Here is a 23432-nt window from a genome sequence, read left to right on the forward strand (position 1 = left end):
TAAACAACCTTATTTCCAACTGCAGCCTTAATCTCCACTTTGTTGGCAGAATTTAACTCACTCATAGGGTCGAGTACTGAAGGTGGGGACACTTACTCTGTGTGGAGGTGTTATTCTACCTTCCAGGTACTACATTAGCTTAACTGATCCATGCTGCAGCCAACTATGAGCTCCTGTTGTGATCATAGTAGGAGATACTGAGTTGTGGAGATAAGTACATTGCCAAAACCATATAAGAAATATTGATAGGATAGGGTTCCACAGATGTCCACCTCCACAGGAACCCTTATCTCTGCTTAACCCTTTGCTAGGAATATCAGGATGGAAGCCATCTTGAAAAAAAAATCAAGATGAGCCTATCAGTACTTTACAGCGCCTCCTTTGTCCAGGACAACCCTGCTTTGCACCTGTTGCTCCTTTTTATACCCGGGCTAGGCAAACAGTGCATGTTGGTGTCACTGCCAGCACTAACTGAAATCCATTATCTGTGCTCCTACAAACAGATGAGTTTTGGAACTTGCCTGTGGTTATACCTTTTTCTCCTCACATGTGAATTTCAGTCCTAATAGCCAATGTTTATAGATGTGATGAGGATTCATTTCTTAGCTGAGAGCCCCAACCGGAAGACCTTAAAACTTCTCTAGATTCTTCCCAATGTGGCTCTTGGACCCAAAACACAGGGGTCACGGATTTATGCACGACCAAGCTGACGCTAGGATAGTTTGTGCAACACTGACATCCTTTGAACAATTAACAGGGTGGAACAGTGAGTATCAGGAAGCTGAAATGTATAAACACGAAGTGTGACAAACGATTGGACTGGTGGAGGAAAGGGAGGAAGGTGGGGAGAATGGTAGAAAGGGCGGGAACCTCGTTCTACAGCCCGCCGGAGGTTGGAAAAAATTAAGCTGAAGTCTCCCTAGAGGCCCAGCGCGGGGGGTGAAGGCCTTTCCCGGACGGGCACTGCAGGGCGCCGTGCAGCGTGTGCTCATTCCCCTCCTGTCTCCCATTTTGTCTCGGGGTCCTGCAGACCGTTGAAAACTGTGTGTGCATCTTAAGGAACCTCTCCTACCGGCTGGCGGCAGAGACGTCTCAGGGACAGCACATGGGCACGGATGAGCTGGATGGGCTGCTCTGCGGCGAGGCCAACGGCAAGGACGCCGAGAGCTCCGGCTGCTGGGGCAAGAAGAAGAAGAAGAAGAAGTCCCAGGATCAGGTGATGCGGGCGCTCACCTGCATGCGATTGTCCCCTCCCCCTCCGCTGGTGAGACGCACCTGTGTGCAGAGGGCGCGGTGAGGCCGCGCCTGCGCCTGCGTGCAGAGGGCGCGGTGAGGCCGCGCCTGCGCCTGCGTGCAGAGGGCGCGGTGAGGCCGCGCCTGCGCCTGCGTGCAGAGGGCGCGGTGAGGCCGCGCCTGCGCCTGCGTGCAGAGGGCGCGGTGAGGCCGCGCCTGGGCCTGCGTGCAGAGGGCGCGGTGAGGCCGCGCCTGCGCCTGCGTGCAGAAGGCGCGGTGAGGCCGCGCCTGCGCCTGCGTGCAGAGGGCCTGGTGAGGCCACACATGCGCGGTGAGGCCGCACTTGCGCCTGCATGCCGAGGACGCGATGAGGCCGTGCCTGCGCCTGCGTGCGGAGGGCGCGGTGAGGCCGTGCCTGCGCCTGCGCCTGTGTGCCGAGGTGCTGTGAGCCTATGGATCGCCTGCGTGCAGGGGCGCGCGGTGAGTGCCTGATCGCGCCTGTGTGCTGGGGCGTGCAGAGAGCCGAGCGCGCCTGCGCAGTGCTCTCGTGGGGGTTGCGTGAGAAGCGGGTGGAAGGTAACTGGTGTCTGCCGTGTGTGGCCGCTGAGCCAAGGTAGGAAGTGGCAAATCAAGGCCGAAGCCACGCGAGGCCCGGCGTGCTCTAGGAGACGCGGCCGGGCCGGGCGTCCTGCGTGGACTCCAGTGTGTGAGGGCCTGGTCGAGGCCGGGCCGCGGCCTGCGGGAGGCACGGCAGAGGGGAGGGAGACCGCGTGGGGGCCGCAGGTGTCCCTGCATTCGGCTCTGCAGTCTTGCTCTTGTCCCTAGACGTGGGGACGACGGGGAACACTATGGGGTCGGCGGGAGCACTGCGGGGACGGCGGGAGCTCTGTGGGGACGGCGGGAGCACTGCGGGGACGGCGGGAGCACTGCGGGGGCGGCGGGAGCACTGCGGGGGCGGCGGGAGCACTGCGGGGGCGGCGGGAGCACTGCGGGGAGCACTGCGGGGAGCACTGCGGGGGCGGCGGGAGCACTGCGGGGAGCACTGCGGGGGCGGCGGGAGCACTGCGGGGAGCACTGCGGGGGCGGCGGGAGCACTGCGGGGGCGGCGGGAACACTGCGGGGAGCACTGCGGGGACGGCGGGAGCACTGCGGGGAGCACTGCGAGGCGGCGGGAGCACTGCGGGGAGCACTGCAGGGGCGGCGGGAGCACTGCGGGGACGGCGGGAGCACTACGGGGAGCATTCTGGGGGCGGCGGGAGCACTGCGGGGAGCATTCTGGGGGCGGCGGGAGCACTGCAGGGAGCATTCTGGGGGCGGCGGGAGCACTGCTGGGGCGGCGGGAGCACTGTGGGGAGCATTGCGGGGAGCACTGCGGGGACGGCGGGAGTACTCAGGGGTGGCGAGGAGGAGCACTGCGGGGATGGTGGGGAGTAATCGGGGCGCTGTGGAGAAGCGGGGAGCGCGCTGGACGGCTTTAGTGGGTCAGCAGCTCTGTCGTCAATGCAGAGCCCGCGGGCAGCCGCGGCCCTGGGGAGAGACCGGAAGGGGGCGCCGCCTGCGGCCACGAATCCCGCCAGCCATCGCGCATGCGCACATGAGCGAAATTGCATCCTGTGCCTACTTCACTGCGCGCAGGTGTCCACTTCCCCCCCACACACAGCGCGGTCACGTGCTCACCTCACCCCCCCCCCCCACACACCGCGGTCACGTGCCCACCTCCCCCTCACACCGCAGTCATGTGTCTGAGATCCCCTCACACCGTGGTCACGTGCCCACCTCCCCCTCACCGCGGTCACGTGCCCACCTCCCCCTCACACCGCGGTTACGTGTCTGAGATCCCCTCACACCGTGGTCACGTGCACACTTCCCCCCACACACACCGCGGTCACGTGCGCACTCCCCCCCCCACACACACACCGCGGTCACGTGCCCACCTCTCCCTCACACCGCGGTCACGTGTCTGAGATCCCCTCACACTGTGGTCACGTGCACACTTCCCCCCACACACACCGCGGTCACGTGCCCACCTCCCCTCACTGAAGTTCCCGCCTCCCGGACCCCGGGACTTTCCTTCCGCGGGGACCGCGGTGCCGGCCAGGGCTGTGCGGGCCCGGCGCCCAGGCGCCAAGGTCGGCACGGTGGGCTCCGGCCTGTGCGGCCCCACGGTGCGCCTGCCCCGAAAAGGGAGGGCAAGACGCGTGGGGAAGGGCCTGGCGGGAGTGTCCGCGTGCGCGGCCGCCGCCTCTCTCCACATCCGCACCTGCCGGCCCCGCGGCCGCCTGCGGGACCCCGTCCCGAGCCAACCCCAGCTGTGGTCCCGGCCCCGCGGCCGCCTGCGGGACCCTGGACCCCGGGAGCCAATCCCAGCTGTGGTCCCGGCCCCGCGGCCGCCTGCGGGACCCGGTCCCGAGCCAATCCCAGCTGTGGTCCCGGGGAGCCGCGCGTCTGGCCAGGCGCGCGCTGCTGGCGCCGCCCAAGGTGCTTCCCAGCCTCCAGTTTTGCATCCAGTGCCTGTTTTTCTCCTTTCACACTTGTCACACGTAAGAATGCACTATTCCACACTAGGCATTGTAGACGGTTTCCTCAGCCATTTCCTATGATGGAGTAGGACAGCTGTTTACACAGGATTTACCAAAACAGTCCGATTTAAAGAGATTTAGAGATGATGTATATGCAAATACAAAACGATTTTTTTATGAGGGACTTTGACCTTATATGGATTTTGGCATCAACTGGGGTCCTGGAACCCATACCCTAAAGATAGCCAGGGATGACGCGATTTGTAAATAATTCATGCATAAAATAGTGAGCTACAAAAAGATAATATTCTCCACTGTTCCCTTTGTATAGAAAGTTGACACAATTGGTAACCTTTCAGATCGTTTCAGTATGTTTATAATCATTTAACAATTCAGAAAACAGACTCCATTGGCTGAATTTGCACAGTCTTTTAGTAAAAGTATGTTTCCTTCTAATGCAGAAATTTGCTCCACATCCATAGAAATAGGTTCACTCTGTACGTTATGATGCTGATGCTGTGTCTGTGGTGCCTTCATGGTGCTGCTCCTGAGCTTTCACTCAACACTGGTGCTCTCCGTCTTGAGGCATACTTCCACTTCCAACTTTCTGGTGGCTAATTGGAGATGTGACCTTAAACTGGGATTCTAAGATCTCAGCCCCCTGAGTAGGTAGGATTACAAGTGTGCGCTATTGCTTAAAGATGCTGCCCTTCTCCTCCTCATCCTAGGTGGCTCTTCACATTCCAGTTCTGTAGTAAAAATGAGAGAAAGAAGAGGACCTTCTGGTTAGAGCTCCACCCATCATATGCACCCATCATATCCAGGCAGACTTCGCTGGCTCCTAGTAGCATCTGAGCTGCAAGGGAGTCTGCAAAGAATAGCCTTTCCTGGGACAGTCAGGATTTCTATGATCTAGATAAAGGGGAGGGATGGTGGGGAAGGGAAGCCAGGAGTGGTGTCACACATCTGTAATCCCAGCTAGTAGCTACACAGGAGGTAGAGGTAGGAGAATCTAGGTCTGAGGGAAGCCCTAAGCAAAAATGACACTCTATCTGAAAAATAAAAAGGCTAGAGAGGATGGCTCAAGTGGTAGAAGGCTTGCCTAGCAAGTGTAATTCTGCCAAAGAAGAGGTGTCAGGTTTGTTAAGGGGGTACATCAGGAGTCATCTGTCTCTGAGAGAACTACCTCATCGCTGAAATTCATTCCTCTGTGCCTTCTATTCAAACATTGCAGCCCCTTCTTACCTACACCCCTGCCTGCTTGGCCCACATCTAAAGCAGAAGCAGGTATGGAGAAAGTCGATAGGCCTGTGGCACTTTATCACTTGTACAACATGATTTTCTTCTTGGCAGGCAAGAAAATAGCCCAGTGGCTGGAATATGCCCATTTTAGGGCCAGGCTTGTCGCTGTGACCCAGAACTCTTTTTAAAGAAAATTACCTTGTTCATCCCCTCCCTTTTTGTTACTAACCTAGACTGTAGTACACATCTGTATAGTCAGACTCACCCCCTTCCTTCATCAGATCTGCTTAAGAATATTTTCTCCAAAGTGAAGTATGTAGACCAAGTTAATGTTTTAAGGCTTTGGCTACATAAACCATTATTTATCTGTATCACTCTTGCTAGTAAAAACTAGGTACATGGATTTGATTTTTTTTAATAATCACTTTATGGATCTGCCCTTCACAATGCTATTGATAGTCATAAGTTTTCATTTCCTAACATCACAGGTGTGGGGTTTTTTTCCAAATATAGTTTTCCTTATTAATAAGCACACTTTTTTCTTTGGCTGCTTCTTACCATTTCCTGTCTAGCCATCTGCTTCCTTCAGCTGCCACTCACTCCCCTGGCTGGTTCCAGCCTCGGCTCGCCCTGCCGTCACCCCTCCATATGATAGGTGCTTGATTCATGACATGATATTTCATGTCCTGGAAGCATGAAATTGCACAGACTGAGGAAGAGCAGCATGAGATCCTTCTCCTATTTCCTTCCCCACCTCCAATGGTACCTGACATTGCTGCTCTTTAAGTGACTGCACAGACTTCAAACTCTTTATTTTTAGTATTATTATCTCTAAGTGGTTGTACGAAGGGTCTTCAACTCAACATATTGTTTCTGGGTACAGTGCATCTTGATCAGCACCACCCCTTTCATCACTTGGTATTAACACCATTGCTCTCTGTCTTGGACTACCAGACAAGACTTTCCCAAATCTCTCACTGGAGATGTGTTAAGCTAAGCAGAGGGATCACAACTTCAAAGCCACCTTGGGATGCCTTTTTTCCCAAAAAAAACAATTTAGCTGTTGCTTTCCTATGTTCTAGTTTTATAAAGACATTAGGGAAGAAGGATCCTATATTTAATTTATAGATGTGGAATAAGTAAGTTTTGATAAAACTTACATATCACACAGTTTCTCGTGGCTCTTCATCTATACAAGAAATGAGCACGTAAAGAAGAGTTCTCCTACTTTAGTCTAATCCTAGCCGTACTTTGCTCAATGGTCTTGTTGATATTGGTTAATAACAGTTTCAAGTATATTAACATCACCCTTAAAGAATACTTCAAATCATTTTGTGGGAGAAACCTTCTTTTTAATGGACAGTTGATAATTCCCCAATAAAAGTTTGGATAAAGTCCGAGATAAAGGTCTGAGATACATTGTCTGACTTTGAAATAGTTCTGCAGTGTGCAGGTTCCGGGTTGCCATCCATGTTCTGAGGAGCAAAAGTCCCCTTTGAGCCCATCATTCGCTGTCGTCAAAGGAGATCTATCTTCCACATCAGTTCTCCTTTTATTTCCTCCAGGTTCTCTCTGTAGTTGTTTTTTCAAAAAAAAAAATGATTCTAATAAAAAGTATTTCAGAGTTACATAGATCTGTCAGAGCAGAAGGAAATTATCGACCGATTTAATCATGTATCCTGCTTTATAGTGAAGAAATTAAAGAAAGGAGAATAAAATGAAAGCCAGCAAGAGAGAAGGTAGCTGAGTTTCCCTCCTGCCCACTCATGCTGTTGCAGTGTGTGACGATCAGGAAATGTCGCTTCTGCGTACCTGCTGCCATCTGCCCAACTCCTCCAGGAGGAGACAGTCTCGGCCAGGTTGAGCTGAAATTTCGCCTTCTGATTTTTTGGATATTATTAGATCTTTGTATGAAAATGATAGCTTAACATGCTTAAGGAGATGACAAAGTAGAAAGTGAAACAAACAACGAATTGATATAGTCGCTACCATAGGCACCTTTCCTTTCGGAGCCGATATGACCCCTGCCTGATCAGAAGATGGACAACACTACAGTCACTACTCCTTCCCTAGTGCAGCCTCCCACCACTGCAAAGCCATTGCCAAGGAATGAGCAGTATAGCAGCGCTGACTCTCATTCCGTGCTTTTCAGAATGTTTAAATAAGGTGTGCTTGTTTCATGCAGAATTCATGCTTGTTTCATGATTCATGCAGAATCATCGCTGAATGATTAAGAAACAGCTCCAGTTAAAAGAACAAGAACTTCTGGCTAGGGGCAAGGCACAAGCGGTTGAGCACCTGCCTAAAGTCAGGTTCAGAGACAAAGGGCACATTTTCTCTCATATGTGGAAGTTACATCTAAATTATATATATTTATGTATATATAAACGTACACAGAGTCCTGTGAATAAATCTGCAAACATATTCAGGGACGGATTCCAATGGTGTAACTCCTTTGAACAACTATGAGTTTAACATAATACCAGGAAGCTGGAATGTATGTTGTATGGGGTGAGATCAAGTGCAGGGCGGTGGGGGGGGAGGGGCGGCAGGCAACTGGAGGAGAGAGGTGTGAGAATGCAGTGATAATATTCAACATACATATGTGAAAATGGAACCTGGTGAACTGGGGAGAAGGGGGGTTGGGAGAGATGGGGGAGTGATGAAGGGATGGCATGTATCCCCATGCGTTGCACTCACAAACTGACATACTGGAGTGAAACCTTTTGGTACAACTACTGAAAGATAGCAAGCACAAAATAAATTTTTAAAAACAAAAATGAAACAATCGCAAGAAAGAAGAAACATTATATGTCCCTCCCCCATGGTATAACCCCTGTTTTCACTGTATTTGAGGTTGGTATAATTTGTGGAGGGAAAGGAAAAAACAAATTGTATAAATAGGGATACAGGTGGACCCATTGCAACAATGAGATGTACAAGACGTTATGTCGAAAAACGAACTTTACAACTTTGGCAGGGGGAGAGGAGATGGGAAGGGATGGGAAGGGGAAACAAAGGAGGAGGCATCAATGCTTGATAAGAAATGTACTCATTACCTTGCCCATGTAATTGTAACCCCTCTGTACGGTATTTTTACCAAAAAAAAAAAAAAAATCAAGTTCCATGCCCTGACCATTCTTGTTAAAAGTGTTATATACAGTCCAGCTGGGTGCTGGTGCTCACACTTATAAACCTAGCTACTCAGGAGGCTGATATCTGAAGACTAAGTTTGAAGCCAGCCTGCAACTAAGCAGCAAAAAGCTGAAGTAAAGCTATAGCTCAAGTGATAGAATGCTAGCCTTGAGAAAAAAAAGCTGAGGGATAGTGTATAGGACCTGAGTTCAAGCCTCAGGACCAACACACACACACACACACACACACACATAGAATGCTGCGATCCATTGACAAACTGAAAATGATTCTTAACAGAAGTCCAGCAGCCATCCATAGGTTATCATTCATCTCTAACCTTTAGAGCCCTAACTAAAACTAAGCTTATCATAATGGAGAAGAAGGAAGACATGAGATTTTAATTTTTTCTGGAAAATCAATATTGAAATTGTGACAGCAAATAACTTCATTAGAATCTCTAGCAACAGTTCTAGGTTTTGTTTGGTTTTTGTTGTTGTTTTTATGCCAGTCCTAGAGCTTGATCTCTGCACCTGGGCACTGTCCCTCAGCTCTTTTGCTCAAGACCAGTACTTTATGACTTGGGCCACATCTCTACTTCTGGCTTTTTAGTGGTTAATTGGAGATGAGATTCTCATTGACTTTCCTGCCTGAGCTGACCTTACCAGGATCTTCAGATCTCAGCCTCCTGAATAGCTAGGATTACAAGTGAGCCACCAGTACCCAGCTTCTTCTTTTCTTGTATTAAATAAATATAGAAGCTATTTGCAACAAAGATTAGAATCATTTCAATTTTAATGATTTTTAGAGTCAGAATAAGAAGGCTTAAAATGTAGAAAAGAAAATGAAACACGAGCATTTTATTAATGCATGTTATAATAATTAGAGGTTTTACGATACACTTTACTTGGGATACTGCACAAATCCCATGATGCTTCGCATCTTTGTTCATTTAACTTTTATTGTTATCATTTGTCCAAGCTGGTATAAAGACTTCATAACTACTGTTTTTAATAGTGGATTCATATTCCTTTGTGAATATGAGCTATAAAAATTCTGTACAATTAATTTTAACTACACATTGTCCTGTTATTCATAATATTTAATTCAAGGCAAACTATCAAGATTGTATAAGAGCTACAGTTGCGTGTAGCTCATATCAGCACATCTCATAAACCATATGATCTTTTCCCTTTCATTCATTTTGTTATTTGTTTGTTAGAGGCAATGATGGTACTCAAAAGCAAATAAAGGTATATTTTTACCAGTTATATAGGGAGGTATCATAGTTGTTTATATGTTATCACGATTATGCATAAGAAGTGAAAGCATTGGATATTCATACTGATATACAACAGCTGATGTAAGAGCTATGAAACATATAGTCATCTTCCACTGTGCTCAGTCAAAAATGTACCTCCCTCCTTAGAGCAGTTGTGTTAGACTTGTTCTCAAAAAGCCTGTCCCCTCTGTTACCAGCTACAGCCCCTTCTGCATATGTCCCAGCTTCCTCCAACTTCCATCTCATGATGACAGAAATGGTTCTCCCATTTTCTGGATCCCCTATACCAAGTGTTATGACCCTGGCTTTTGTTGTTTGTTGGTGACGATGATAAAAGGTAGCATCAAGAATCATGCAGATGTTATAAATGTTGACTGTCTTGTTTCTCTTCCACCAGTGGGATGGAGTAGGACCTCTTCCCGACTGCGCGGAACCTCCCAAGGGGATCCAGATGCTGTGGCACCCATCCATAGTCAAACCCTACCTCACACTGCTCTCTGAGTGCTCAAATCCAGACACGCTGGAAGGGGCGGCAGGCGCCCTGCAGAACCTGGCTGCGGGGAGCTGGAAGGTATGGCTAGTTCATTATCATAAAAAAGCAATCTGGAGTTATGAGCAAGTATTTAGGAAAACAATACAAGTGTAGTTTTGAGAAATACAATTTAAGAAAGTTTTTTTTAGGATGTTAGAGATGAAAAAATATATTGAGCTATTGGACTTGGAAAGATGTTCGTTTAAAACTAATTTCTTCTTAATGGCTCAAGGATTCTAGAAGACCACTGCAACAAGAGAGGCGAGTGCAGTCCTAGAAAGTGCTTTAAGAGGCTCCCCTCCTTGCATACAGCTGAGCTACGAAGCTTTCCAGGAATGAGTGACATGGTGTTTTCACAGCACTGTCTCGGATCGCAATGGGATCTAATCCCCAGACACCTTGTCTAAAAACGTACATAAATGCATAAAATGTTGCATCAGTTCCTAAAGAAAAAATACCTGTGAATTTTTAAATTGTAGTATAGACTGACAGGGAAGTTCTATTGCTATGGTAGGAGGGGGAGTAATACTGAAGCGTAGATGTGGCCATTAGGAGATTAGCACGCCCCTCCCCTCCAAGTCCTTATAAACTGACACTGTTTCTGCTGACTCAACAAAAACCATCATGACCTTCATAGGAGGTAGACAGGGGTTTGCCTTAGGAAGGAATTACTTTGGTTGCTCATAGTAACACGTGCTCATGTAACTTGTTCCATAAATATGTGCAGAATGAAGATACGTGGGGAGAATGACAAAGAAAAATTAAGGAAGTGTTTTTTTTTCCCTTTTTTTCTGTTATCATTCATTGAAAACCAAGTCTGGTATTTGGGATAGTCATCAATCAATCTTTTCTTTGAGTTTCTTTCTCTTCAAAATGATCTGAACACTGACACATGGCTACAGATAATTTCCAGGTCAGAACCATCGAGGTGTACACACCCGCCTAAGCAACTGTTCCCTCATCTTTGCTTATACTTCATGGTGTCTGCCTTCCTGTCACTCCCCCACCCTTCCTCCTCCTCCTCTCCATTGCCACAATCTGACCTTCGGCATTCCCTTCTTCCTCAGCTGGGACGTCCAGGTGAGGTGACGCAGGCTCACATGTTTTCTATTCAGAGTCTTAGGAATGGACACAATTCTCCCTTTTGTTCCCTGACCAATGTTTCCACTTAAAGACTTGAGGTAGGGCTGGGCAGGAAGTAATAATGCCTCACTTTCAATCAGAAATGGATGGAGAAAAGTTTCTAAAGCAAGTTCCACCAAGCAGAAAGTCGGAGTCATTTTATATAATTAGAAAGGAACTGATAACTCATCTGAAACCCCTTTTTATAATACAATTTTTTTAAGTTTGGAAGGACATAAAAAAGTTTAAGAGCTGGGAAGGTGGCTCAGTGGTAGAGCACTTGCCTTGCATGCATGAGGCCCTGGGTTTGATTCCTTAGCACCACATAAGCAAAAAGAAAAAGCCGGAAGTGGTGCTGTGGCTCAAGTGGTAGAGCTCTAGCCTTGAGCTGAAGAGCTGAGGGACAGAACCCAGAGCCAGAGTTCAGGCCCCACAACCAGACCCAAAAAAAAAATATATTTTAAAAAGTTTAAGAATTTTAGCCCACTCTTGAAAGCTTTGACAGGCCTCAATCCTAGACCCCCGCCTTTCTGCACATGGGAACCTGAGCAAATTACAGCACCTCCTATGTCTGAGGTGCCTTATCCTTAAATAGAAGATCACAGCTGCCTCACGCACCTGAACACAGATCCATCTCAATGCTGAATGCAAATGCAGAAGTAAGATATCATAGCCCAAGGAATGTCACCGGTGTGTCCGGAGGTATTCCTGTACTGCAAATCTCCAGCCAGCCCCCTCACCTCGCTGCCCAACCTGAATGGATTTGAACAGAGGCACAAAGATCTAGACACCATTAAGGACACAATAAAGTATGACATCTTAATATAGGGTGTTCCTATTTTACCTGTTATCTTGGATCCTTACTATGGCAATATGGTAAAACATTTGGATTATAGACAATTATGAATGTAGGATTTCAACTTTTACATATATTCTCTCTGTACTAGAAAAAGGAGAAAGGAAAAATATGTGGAAGGCTCAAGTGAAACTTCTAGAGTCATAAATATAGTGTCTCAAGCAAAAACTACAGGGGATGAGATTAAAAGCACATTAAATACTGTGAAAAAGTAATTCATAGAGCTATGCACAGTGAGTAATACCTATAACACCAGCTACTCAGAAAGCAGAGATCAGCAAGATCACTGTTTGAGGTCAGCCTTGCCAAAAAGTTAGTGAGATCATCTCAACCAACAAGCTGGGTGTTTCTTTCACATCTATAATTCTAGCTACATGGGGAGCATAGGTAGTAGGATCCCCAGTTTGAGGCAACCCTAGGCACAACCACAATATCCTTTCTTAAAAACAACTAAGACAAAAACGAGGAGTGTGACTTACCTTGTAGAGTACCTGCCTAGCAAGCACAGGAGCCTGAATTCAAAAGCCAATACTGCCGTAAAGAAAAGAAAAGAAAAATATCAGTGAACTTGAAGACAGCAAGAAGAGTGAAATACAGGGAGGAAAGAAGAAGAAATGTAGAGCTTGTCCGTGCAAGCATCACATGTGATATAATGTAGTGCAGATCCACAAGAGAGAACGGAAAGAAAATATGTAAAGTAATAACGGTGAGCGTTTCTCCACGTTTAATCAAAACCATCAGTTTATAAGATAGAAGCAGTTGGAGGAAGGCCAGCCCAACACAACAGACAAGAAGAGACAGAACAAAGGATATCACTACGAAGTGCTCAGAACTAATAATAAAGAGAAAATCACTAAGGCAAGCTGAGGAATAAGACTTCTTACAAAAGAGAATTGCACTCCATTTAAATGCCACATTCAAGATGATGTCACCAGTCATCCGTTCCTTCTTCCTGCTGAGCTACTAGCTGTCCTTGAGAAGCACATCTGATTGGTAAGCCCCAAGGGCCAAAGCTACTCCCTACCTCTCTTCACACCCTGCTGCCGGGTCTGTGCTTGGCTAAGCAAAAATGGTCATGTTTAATTCAAACAGTATCTGTTCACATGTCTTTCCTGCAGATGACAGTCTTCTTTGCTTATAAACATCTTTCATATTGTGGGCCAGAGCATCCTCAGATAGACGCATTCTATAACCCTTTATTTGGCTCTGTGATTCAGAGAGCAATAAGTAAAATCCATAGGAGTTACAGAGGACTGTTGTCTTCCCATGTCAGTTCAACAGTGTTCAGCAGGCTGTAGAGGTCAGTAATGGTGCCCATTCCTGACGGTTGTACACCTTAGGCTCTGCGTCTTACATGGGCCTAGCCAGTTGGCAGAGATGCAGGAGTATGTCTGAGCATGTAAACTTAAGTCGTTGGAATAAGAAATTGATAGATCTTTGCTATTTTTATATGTTTAAGTTCTATCCTACTTTGGCTATGTGCTACTAGTTATCGGATGTTTTCCAGCAATGCCATAGTGCTGTTTCAGCAGAAACTTATAATATTAGTTTGGCCCAGTTATCCCCAGGGTGACATCTCTCTCCATATATCCAAGGACACTTATTTGCTACATTTTTCTATTGCCAGTGAAACAGACTATTGAGAATAAGGCAGAAAAGCTTGGAAGACCTGAGGGTCAGAGGTACAGAAGAAAAGCTGTTCTGTGTTTTAGACAACAGCTAAACACTATGACCAGTGGACATCCATCCATATTGGTCTATAGGCCACAAGTTAGAAAATTCAGGGAATAATTCTCATAAGCAGACACACAGATACATGACCAAGATGTGAGAATAGAGAAAGAGAAGGTAAAACATAAATCGAGAATAGAAAAAGAGTTAGAGTAAATATGAGGCTGCAAGAAAGTAAAGCTATCAGAGGTCATTCAATGTCTCGGCTCTTCCCTGTCTTCTAGTAAGTGACGGGCATAAAGCTGGTCGTCTGTGGCCAAGAGAATGCCAAGTTATTACTGGCAATTTTAGAAGATAGAAAGCATTTTAGCACCATTTCTATCGCAATGGCTAATTTTGATTCTTAGGGTATCAGTGGTATTTTCAAGTCTTAGTTCCCTAGCACTCCTAGAGAAAAGAGAAGACCTTCAGGCACACAAGGGGTTGCAAAGGAGTATTTCTGTATAGTGATAAATAGATGCATGTCTACAAAAGAGTATCCTTGTCAAAATCAACCATGTAATCACCATCAGTTAGTTAGATGGAAGAGATATAAAGATGACAAAGATATATAGAGGTAGAAATAGATACTTTTTTGTCATTTACTATATGACATAGAAAGGGAGGGAGATGATTCTGAGGTAAGAGTAGAGATTATCACCGAACCAAATGCTGATGAATTATCACAATTCCAGGAAGATTCAAAATGGCTTTTATAGAAACTGGGTAGAAAAATTCTTACTCTAAAAAGACAGTTTCACAGAAACAATTTGGGATAATTAAAATACTGACTGAGGATATAGAGTTGCATTGACTTTCATACACACAATGCTACTGTCTGAAATCTAGGCATCTCACAATGTGTTTTAAAGCAACTCTGGAAATTCAGTATATTTCTTTAGTAGTCCTTAACTTTTTATGAGCCCACAAAAACAGAATTTTGCATGGAGATTGCTTTTTATGGACCTCATCTTCTGAAACAATAACTTCTGTTTATGGGGAGAGCATACACACTCTTTTCCTGTAACAAATTGACTAGAAAACCAGATCTTCATAATGGCCCTAAACACTTTTTAAACTTTAAAACATTCATTACTTGGTTATGAGCATCAGAAAAACCTAATGGCATTGTGGCAAAAGTAAAGTGATGAATGTTTCTCCTGACCAACATGGATTCCAGTTACATTCTTCTTATGTGCACTACAGTGATTGTGGGTATTGCAGTATATTAAAACGATTGAATAGAATAGTTTGAAGATTTCCAAAATCTGGATGAATAATCCTTCAGCTCCCGTTGTGGAATGTTTCTAGCGTACCTGAGCTTCATGAAAATCCACAATTTGAACTGTAGAAATATCCTCTACTAGCTGTAAGGCCAAATGGTTTGGATATCCTTCATATTTAATTTCTCCCTAATACATGAATATTTTCAGAGGGTTGTTTGCCTCTTTATTTTAAAAATAAGATGCGGTGAAGATAACTACAAAGTGATCAAGTAATATTTAATGAGCAAACATAGCAATATATAATAAAGAAGGAAGCAGAATCTCTAGCTATATAGTCCAGTTGAATAAAAAAAATGTAAGAGAACTGGGAAATCAGAGACTTGCTTTAGAGACCGACCACCAGAAGGACACTGAATTTGGCACAGTTGAGCAGCTACCGTGTCACATAAAAGGAAACCAGGGTAAATTGGTGGAATGCAACAAATAAAAATAAGAATTATAATTTGACATCTAAGATTAAGCAAATTGGCCTTGTCCCTGTTAACGGTGTGAGACAAAGCATAAGTTTTAAATGCAGAAAAGCAGAGTTTTGAAAGACTATGATGAAAATGGAACATGAAGCATCATGCCTCACAGATTAGTAACTGGGCCAGAATAAATATTGGGCACCTCTCCCCCCCTACCTCCCCCCCCCCCCCGGGAGGGCTGAGAACTGCATCAGTCAGCAGTCTCTGAGAAACAGTACACTCCAAGGAAATGAGGACCACAGAAATGTGTGTGTCCTGGCTATGAGGCCAAGTGCACTGGGAGAGGCCAGGTAAGGAACAGGTGTAGCAAGAAAGACATCCACAGGGTGTGGCCCTCATACACATGACTTAGAAAGTTTCTTCCCACAAAACCCAGAATATAGTACTAACTCAAGACTGGCTGAACTGTAAACTCCTTAAACATACAAATCAACTGTAGAAAAGACCTATATTTTATAGTCTTACTATTTTTTTATAGCTTTGATTTCATCACTGTTGTTGGGTAATTTGACTTCTGAAGTCTATAGAATTTCAGAACTCCACTGAACTAGAGATTTCCACTTCCAGTTAAGATGCCAACATGTTGAGACAAAGTCCACATTTACCTTCCTTTGCTGCAAACATGTACATGCACACACGCACACATATACACACATACACACACATAATGCAGAAAAGAAATGTATGGAACAGATTCAGGGAAGAGTTAAGCATTAGTCAGAGAAGAACGGTGATCCCCAAAGACAGGAAGCGGGGGGGGGTGGGTCAGTCCTATAAGGGGCACATCTTAAAAGTAAGGCTCAAGTCTCAAGGAAATTCACTGCATTTAAGAACAAAGATTTAAAATGCCTGTGAGAATGAAAGTGTACCCAGCACCCAACAAATTCATATTAAGAATATCTGATATAAAGTTGAAGATTGCCCAAAAGCAAATAAAAAGGAAACAGTCATTCACAATGAGTATTAAGTCAGCTCAGAACTGACACAGATGATAAAATGATCAAACAGGAGATTATTATAATTGTTTCCTACATGTTCAGAAAGTTCTATGGAAACAGAAAATATTTTAAAAAACAAAAACAAAATATCTAGAGTTGAAAGTATAATGTTTAAAAAAAACAATATATGGGACTCAACAGTAGATTAAACCACAAGCAACAAGATTAGTAGACCAGAGGATAATATCAGAAACTAACAAAATGAAAAACAGGAAAGAAAAAGAAATGCAGATCTTCTGTGATGACCCAGTGTCCTAAAATATGCCCAGGTGCCATCTCCCAAGTAAAGGAGAGGAAAAGGCAAAAGAAAACAAAAAAAAATCATTGAAGGAATAACAACTCAAGTTTTTTTCAAATTTGAAGGAAACCATAAACTCACAGATGCAAGAAGCCCAAATAAGCCCAAGCACAGGAAAAAGGAAGGAAGTACAGCCTGGTTGCCTCAACCAAATCTTTCAAAATCAGTGATAAAGAGTCTATCTTAAAAGCAGCTAGAGAGGGAGAAGGCATGTTCCCCACAGAGCAAGACTGAGTGTTCTCCTCAGCACAGTGGACAGTACCTCTCCCCATCAACACCAGCCCTGGAGAGGACATAGGACATAAGTCAAGCACTAAGGAAACCCTGGGCCTCCTGGCTTCATCCCATACTAACTGATTTTAGTTTGGTATCAGGCAAACACACAAGACCCTAAAGAAAACTTCTGGGCCACCAGTTACACCTAATTATGTACACTTAACCTTACGCATAGGTAGTTGTGAATCTGTTATGAAACTCCTTCTGAGCCTTGTTTAAGACATGGACTATTCAAGAAAGAGCCATTGCTCTTGGACAGCCAGGCCAGAAAGGAATTGCACCATAAAATTTTTCGTTAAATTGCTGAAGCCATGTTTAGAGTGAAGGCAGCTCAGATATACTTCCTTGGTTCTTCTCTTCCTAGAGGAAAACAAATGCTCAAAATCCTCCAGTCAAAGGCTCTAATACTAGGCAGAGGTGCCCCAGGATTAAGGGATTCATTTGGCTTTTGAAAAGACTCCGAGGGGAGCAAGGAGCCACTTCAAACCTTCCTGGTACTTTTGTGGAAGTGGTTAGAATTCTCTGGCTGCATTAGCGATTGCCGTGGCTTTGATCTTTTCTGCACAGAGCCATTCATTGGAGAATGCCTTATTTAAATAATAAGCCCTTAGTGCTGCAAATCAGCCTGACCTTTCCACTCATCAATTAAACATGTTTAAATCTCCCACTGTGGGCCAAAAAGGAGAAGACAATGGAAGTGAAGAGGCACACAGGAGTTGGTCTCTTTGCTTGCAATGTAATGAACATGGAAATAAAAAGTTCAAGAAGTCATTATTAATGCTGTGATAGGAGGATGTCCGTAACAGAAAGTGGTAAGGGGCGGGGGGGGGGGGGGGGGGAGCTCATTTCCCAGTATCTTCAGAACTCACGATGGAGAATTCCTTTGAATGCATTAAGTGGAGACTGTATGTTCAAGAAATGGCAGCTGCAATAACAAAGAGACCCCCAAATACCCAAGAGGTTGAGCAGGAAAGAAGACAGTTCTTTTCTTCTCTCCTGCTGTGGCAGTAAAGGGCAGGGGTTAAGGACATGGAGCTCCCTTCCCCACCTCAACTGAGAGATGTTGGGCCCTCTTCAGCATGCAACTCAGCAAGGCTGTTCTTGGGAGCACCAAGCAAGAATCAAACCAAAACTCAAGTCCACAGCAAGTGATGTTTCCCTGGGAAGATCAAGATCGCAGCTCTGGTCCCTGCTTATAGTCTGAGCTCCTCTTCTGGTTCTCAGGAGACAAATGAGCCAGAGAGTTCAGACTCTGCCAACAGTAAGAGCCTATCATAAGGTTAACCTAAACCCAGATTCAAGAAAAGTAAAGTTCTGTACTCTGTACTAACAAGACAAAGGTTCTCTAATACATCTGTGTTGCAAAACACATCTTAGTAAAAACGCACTTGCCTTTGAGTTAGCCTACTTCCTATGGTTTCCACGGGAACTGTGCTGTGCACTTGCAAGGCGGAATGCCCTGTCAGCACAGTTGCTGCAGCCTGTGCCCTTAGGACAAATTTTAAATTTTCTCCATCTCATCACCCTACAGAAAAAAAAACCATGTGACGTTTCCAAAATGGGATGTATGCTCCCTCTAAAACAACAAGAAATCATGTAATTTCCTCTTTTGATAAGGCACCATATTCCAGAAGAAAATAAGTGTAGACATAGAAAAGTTTCCTGACTTGATGTCAGAAGATGTGAGGAGATTAAACAACTGCATGAGTCTTACTGTCTTGTCCCAAATATAAATACCACTGGAGCTGCTCTGAGCCCCGTGGCCAGGAGGGAGCCTGCCTTTCCATCAGGGTCCCACCGCATTGAGGCCAGAACTGTCGCCAGGTCCATTCAGAAGCTCCATCGTGTCAGTGACTCCCCTAGTCAGTGGCGTGTCCTGCAGCACCACTACGGAAGTGCAAGAGGCTCAGAGCAAGACCAGGAAAGGCTTCATTGCCTTCTCTGTGAGGCCCGTCATCTCAACAGGGTCTCATTTAATTCCCTTAGAGGCTTTTCTAATTGCCAGTCACATACAGAAATGAGACCTCCAGTATAACATTCACAACCCTTCCTGTGTCCACAAAGGCGGGTATTTTTAATTGAAAATTACTGGTCCTTGAGATCGCTTAAGGGCTGGGAGAATACCTAATGTGTGCTCATTTATTTAGTGAAGAAAGGAGCACATTTCACCTCAGCCTGACCTTCTTCACTTGTTCTGACCTTGAAAGCACATCAAAATGGTTTCCCTTCCCTCTCCCCAGGAAATTCTGCTGATTGAATGTTAAGATTTTCAGAACTGTATGAATACATGCAGCCAAATTCAGTCTTTGCAATAACCAGACTTACATTTAAAACCTACAGGCAGACAAGAAAAAAAATAGAACATACACATAATAGCTACCATGACCTTAATCCACATTGTTACTTTTGATTGTTTTGGTGACATAAGGAAATTTTTCAACAATATTCTCCAATGGAGACACCGTTGTTTGTTTTTCAAAATAAATCTTGGAACTCTGAAGAATAAAAAAGTATGATCTTAGGACATGATGGAATTTGAAAAGCTGACATCTGAGTGCTGAGTCTGTTAGAGACACAGCCTGCATGAGGAGCACCTTCCACTGACCATGCCCATTGCCATAAATGCTGGAGTAGACACAGTTCCCTTCCAGTAAAGCAAGGCTGAATAAATAATTCGGGAAGGGAGATACAATTCACCCTCATCATGAGAACCAGATACCATGTAAATCCCACAGTATTATAGATAAATTCAGAATCTCACCCCGTTTGTTACCACATTCACTGTATCTATTCCTCTTGTGTGAGATGGGACTTTACACAAAGGTGGCTGTGTGACATGTTCCTACAATGCCTCAGAATTAAATTATAATTATAAATTAATTATAAATTGTATTTGGAAGAGTTAGGTTTTTAAAATATAACCTTTCTTTATCATGTTTAAAGGAAAAAGGGGAATGGCTAATGTCATAATGTCGGTGGGAAGACGGGCATCTAACAGAAAAACATTTAATTGCACTCTACTTTCAATAAAATCAGTAGTCAGATTCAGAATTTTAGCATTATTCTGGGTTTGGCCTCAGAAGAGACTTTTTGCATTTAGTGGAGAACATTATCCTTAGCCATTTAGCCAATTACTAGGATTCCAAGAGGAGGAAATCTTTTTAAATTACACATCCTTTAAAATATGAATAATCTTTAACAGATAACCACACTGTATATAGGGGAGAAACTTTTGAAAAAACTTATAGCCATTGGTTATGTTTATAGTCAGGCTGAGACTGTTAAAAGCTAGGCTTCTGGAAACCCAGTAAAGCAGCCTGGCTTTAGAGGATTCAAAGGTTCCTGACTTCACTTCATCAGCAAGCCTTCAGTGCCACGAAGGCAAGTATTAGACCCAAACGCATATTCAAGTGCCTTTGGTTTACACTTTAGGTTACATCTCAGCCCTAGCTTTGCCTAGTTTTAGTTTAAAAAAAAAAAAAAAAAGTTGGGAGGGAACACCAGTCGAGTCATTTCTAGATAAATTCAACTTGGCGTGGAGCCTGGCTGCACGGATGGTGCCAGCCCTCACCCGCTCCCGATCTCCACAATTGATGTTCAACTTGGATTGTCCAAGATATTCCTGCAGAGAGGTGGAACTACATTATGAATTGGTTCCATTTCTGAGTTGGAGATACATCGACCCTATGCTGCCTCCTGTCCAGAACACACACGGGTGTGATGGTCAGTGACGGGGTCATCTCTGGTCCGCTCCTGACTCCCTCCTTGTGGCTCTCCACCTCCACCTTCTGGTGGGGTAACTTCTCTGCAGCTCCACATCCTTCGCTATTCCACAGTGGACTTGTGCACTGCAGCTCACAAAAGCCCTCGGGGCTATGCTGGGGCCATAGGCACTCTCGGCAGCCTGCAAAGCACACTGTGCTGTCCCTGCTCTCTGCTTCCCACTCCAGAACCTTGCTGAATCTCACTTGGCCGCTGCCAGAGTGGAAGGAAAGAAGATTTTCTGACGGTTCTCCGCTCTACCATTTGCTCACCAGCCCCTCACCCCAAGCAGGGACGTGTCCAGAGTCCAGGACTTAGGTGGCAGCCTGCTCACTGTGTCATTTCTCTTCCTTCCTCCCCACTCTGCTCCCCAACTCCAGCTCAGAGGCTCTGCATGAGAAGGGTAAATTACTTCCTGCCTCTGCTAATCCCCTTCCAAATATATCCCAGCTTCTACCTGCATCTGTGCCCTTTAGTTTTGAATGCTAATCTGAGTTCTTCTCTTTCTTCTCTGACAATACCTTGTGAGGCCAAATGGTGAGCCAAGCAGCCCTCCAGGAGGATTCCTGGACAAGGAAGAAAAGCACAAATGTAGCCGTTATGTTTCCAGGCACTGCCCCATCGCCTGTGAACACAAGACCCTTTCCTGACAGACAAGAAACTCCTGGCTACATCTGGCTTCTAGTGTCAGACCCACTGAATCTCAGCAAGCAGTTCTCAGGGCTGTATCGGAATCTCCGTCATCTCCATTCATAGTGCTCACTGAATCTTTAACTCAGTTCAGAGGAATGCCAACAGATGAATGGAGGTGAAAACACCAAGAAGGCGGATCGTAATGGGTTATTTTGTAAAGAATTCCATCAACGATGAGTAGAGATGTCTTTAATGGATGCTGACTTTATGGAGGCAGAGAATGGAGCTCCAGCCCAAGGACTTAGGAGATGCTTCCTGGACTCAAGACCTGGTTAAGCATTTGCCGGATGCAAGCCCTGGCTGGATCTCTCTTTTCTCATTTGTAGAGGAGGGACCACAATTGTACCTGCCACACGGGTACTATTAAGATTAAAACACAAGGGCTGAGAACCGTGCCCAGTGAACGATTAACTGCTAGGCCAGAGAGGGGGACCATGAGCATCTTCAGGCCGACTGCAGGCAAGTCTAGTTTCTCCTGGGTCAAATCCTGCTCCTCCTCCTCTTCCTCTTCCCCTCCTGTTCTTCTTTGTCCTCCTCTACTTCATTTATGTTGCCTTCTTCCTGCTTCTCCCCTTCCTTCTTCTTCTTTGGAATCTTCACGCTCCTGTCTTGAGCTCATGGACTCATCTTCTCAAGGGCTTCCTGGTCCACACCTGGCACATCCCTCCTCTCCGCACAGCACATGCCACCTGCACTCCATCCATGTTCTCTCTCAGGGTGTCCACTGTAGCCACTCTGAACTGGGCACACTTTTCTCTGTTACTCTATTTATGTGAACGGACTCCTGTAGTTTCAACTAAAACTCTTGGCAGCCCAAATACCTTTCTAGAACAGAGCCCAGCATGCTCCCTGAGGCAGTGCCCTTCTCTTTTTAGAAGCTCTCTTTGTGAACTTTGCATTTCTATGACACTTGGACCTGTGAAACGTTCTCCGTTTCCCAAATACCTTTGTCTGTAGCATACCTGCCTCTCCTTTATCACCTTGCTCATGGTCTACTTATCTTCCTCCAGAAGTGATAGCACATTACAATCACCTGCCTCTGAATGTAAAAAAAAAAATAAAAAGTTAGGCAAGTTTAGAACTCTGTTTGACCACAATGTAATGCTATCCTATATGCTCTGATAGTGTTGGAAATCTCCCATACAAACAGAAACACATCCAAAACTAAAATAAACTTCAAACCAAAGTTATCGTTTTATAGCTCAATAGTTAATGATCAGATCCACTGTCTGCCTGTCAGCTTCCATCTTGGGAGAAATTACAATGTTGGTCATTTTTTCGTATCAAAACTGTATATGTTGGGGGCCTTATGTTCCTGGCTTCGTTTTTCACTTACTCTCAAACCAAAGCTGAAGGATTCTCATTCTCCAAATGCCAGAGCATTTTTCCATCCAACATGAGGGATATGAAGATGGACTTCCACGGAGGACAGGGTCATATCTGTCTCCTCCTTGGATCATTTTCAGCTACAGGTAGTTCTCCCTGAGTGTGAGAATGGAGGAAAAGATCAGGAAAGTCCCTAAGAGAGAGCATATGGATAGTGGGAACAATGTCATAAAGAGAGGCAGAAATGAAGAAACAGGATCCAGGTTTAAGTGACTCCGATGGCATGGTTATTTAACATCACTGTGTCTTAATTTCCATATCATTTAAAGAGAAACTAAAAACTGACCTCTTTGAGCTTTGCAGAATTAAAAGAAACCATAGCACATAGGCCCAAAGCATGGGCCAGGGAAGGAAGTAGCCGAGGACAGGAGGTGATCCAGAGATTCTACTGAATTTCTCAGGAATAGTCCCTGCCGTGTCTCAGAAGGTCAAGACTGTCTCCCTGGTGTTAAAATGTACTGTTATGTGCACCTTGCGATATGTCCACATTATCCCCCAACACTGATTTCCATCCTTTCCATTTTTCTAGCTTTCCCCATTAGTTTTAGAGACAAACCCATGTATGGGCAGTTTGCATAAGCTCAGGTTTCCTGTCTGTTCTGGGTTGGGGTCTGGAAACCCTGAAGGGCACAAGTTGG

The 23432-nt window shown here is 45.3% G+C and overlaps 1 protein-coding gene across 1 annotated transcript in view; it reads left to right on the forward strand.

The window, feature by feature from the left end:
- Positions 1 to 23432, forward strand: part of Ctnnd2 (catenin delta 2) — a 788751-nt gene that overhangs the window by 665191 nt on the left and 100128 nt on the right. The window contains exons 14-15 of the mRNA XM_042695245.1: positions 1031 to 1216; positions 9806 to 9979. Coding sequence (XP_042551179.1) covers positions 1031 to 1216; positions 9806 to 9979 — 360 coding nt within the window. The remainder of the gene's footprint in view (positions 1 to 1030; positions 1217 to 9805; positions 9980 to 23432) is intronic.

The sequence above is a fragment of the Dipodomys spectabilis genome, unplaced genomic scaffold (genome assembly GCF_019054845.1).
Source record: "Dipodomys spectabilis isolate Male_0828 unplaced genomic scaffold, ASM1905484v1 ptg000179l, whole genome shotgun sequence".
Classification (NCBI taxonomy): Eukaryota; Metazoa; Chordata; class Mammalia; order Rodentia; family Heteromyidae; genus Dipodomys; species Dipodomys spectabilis.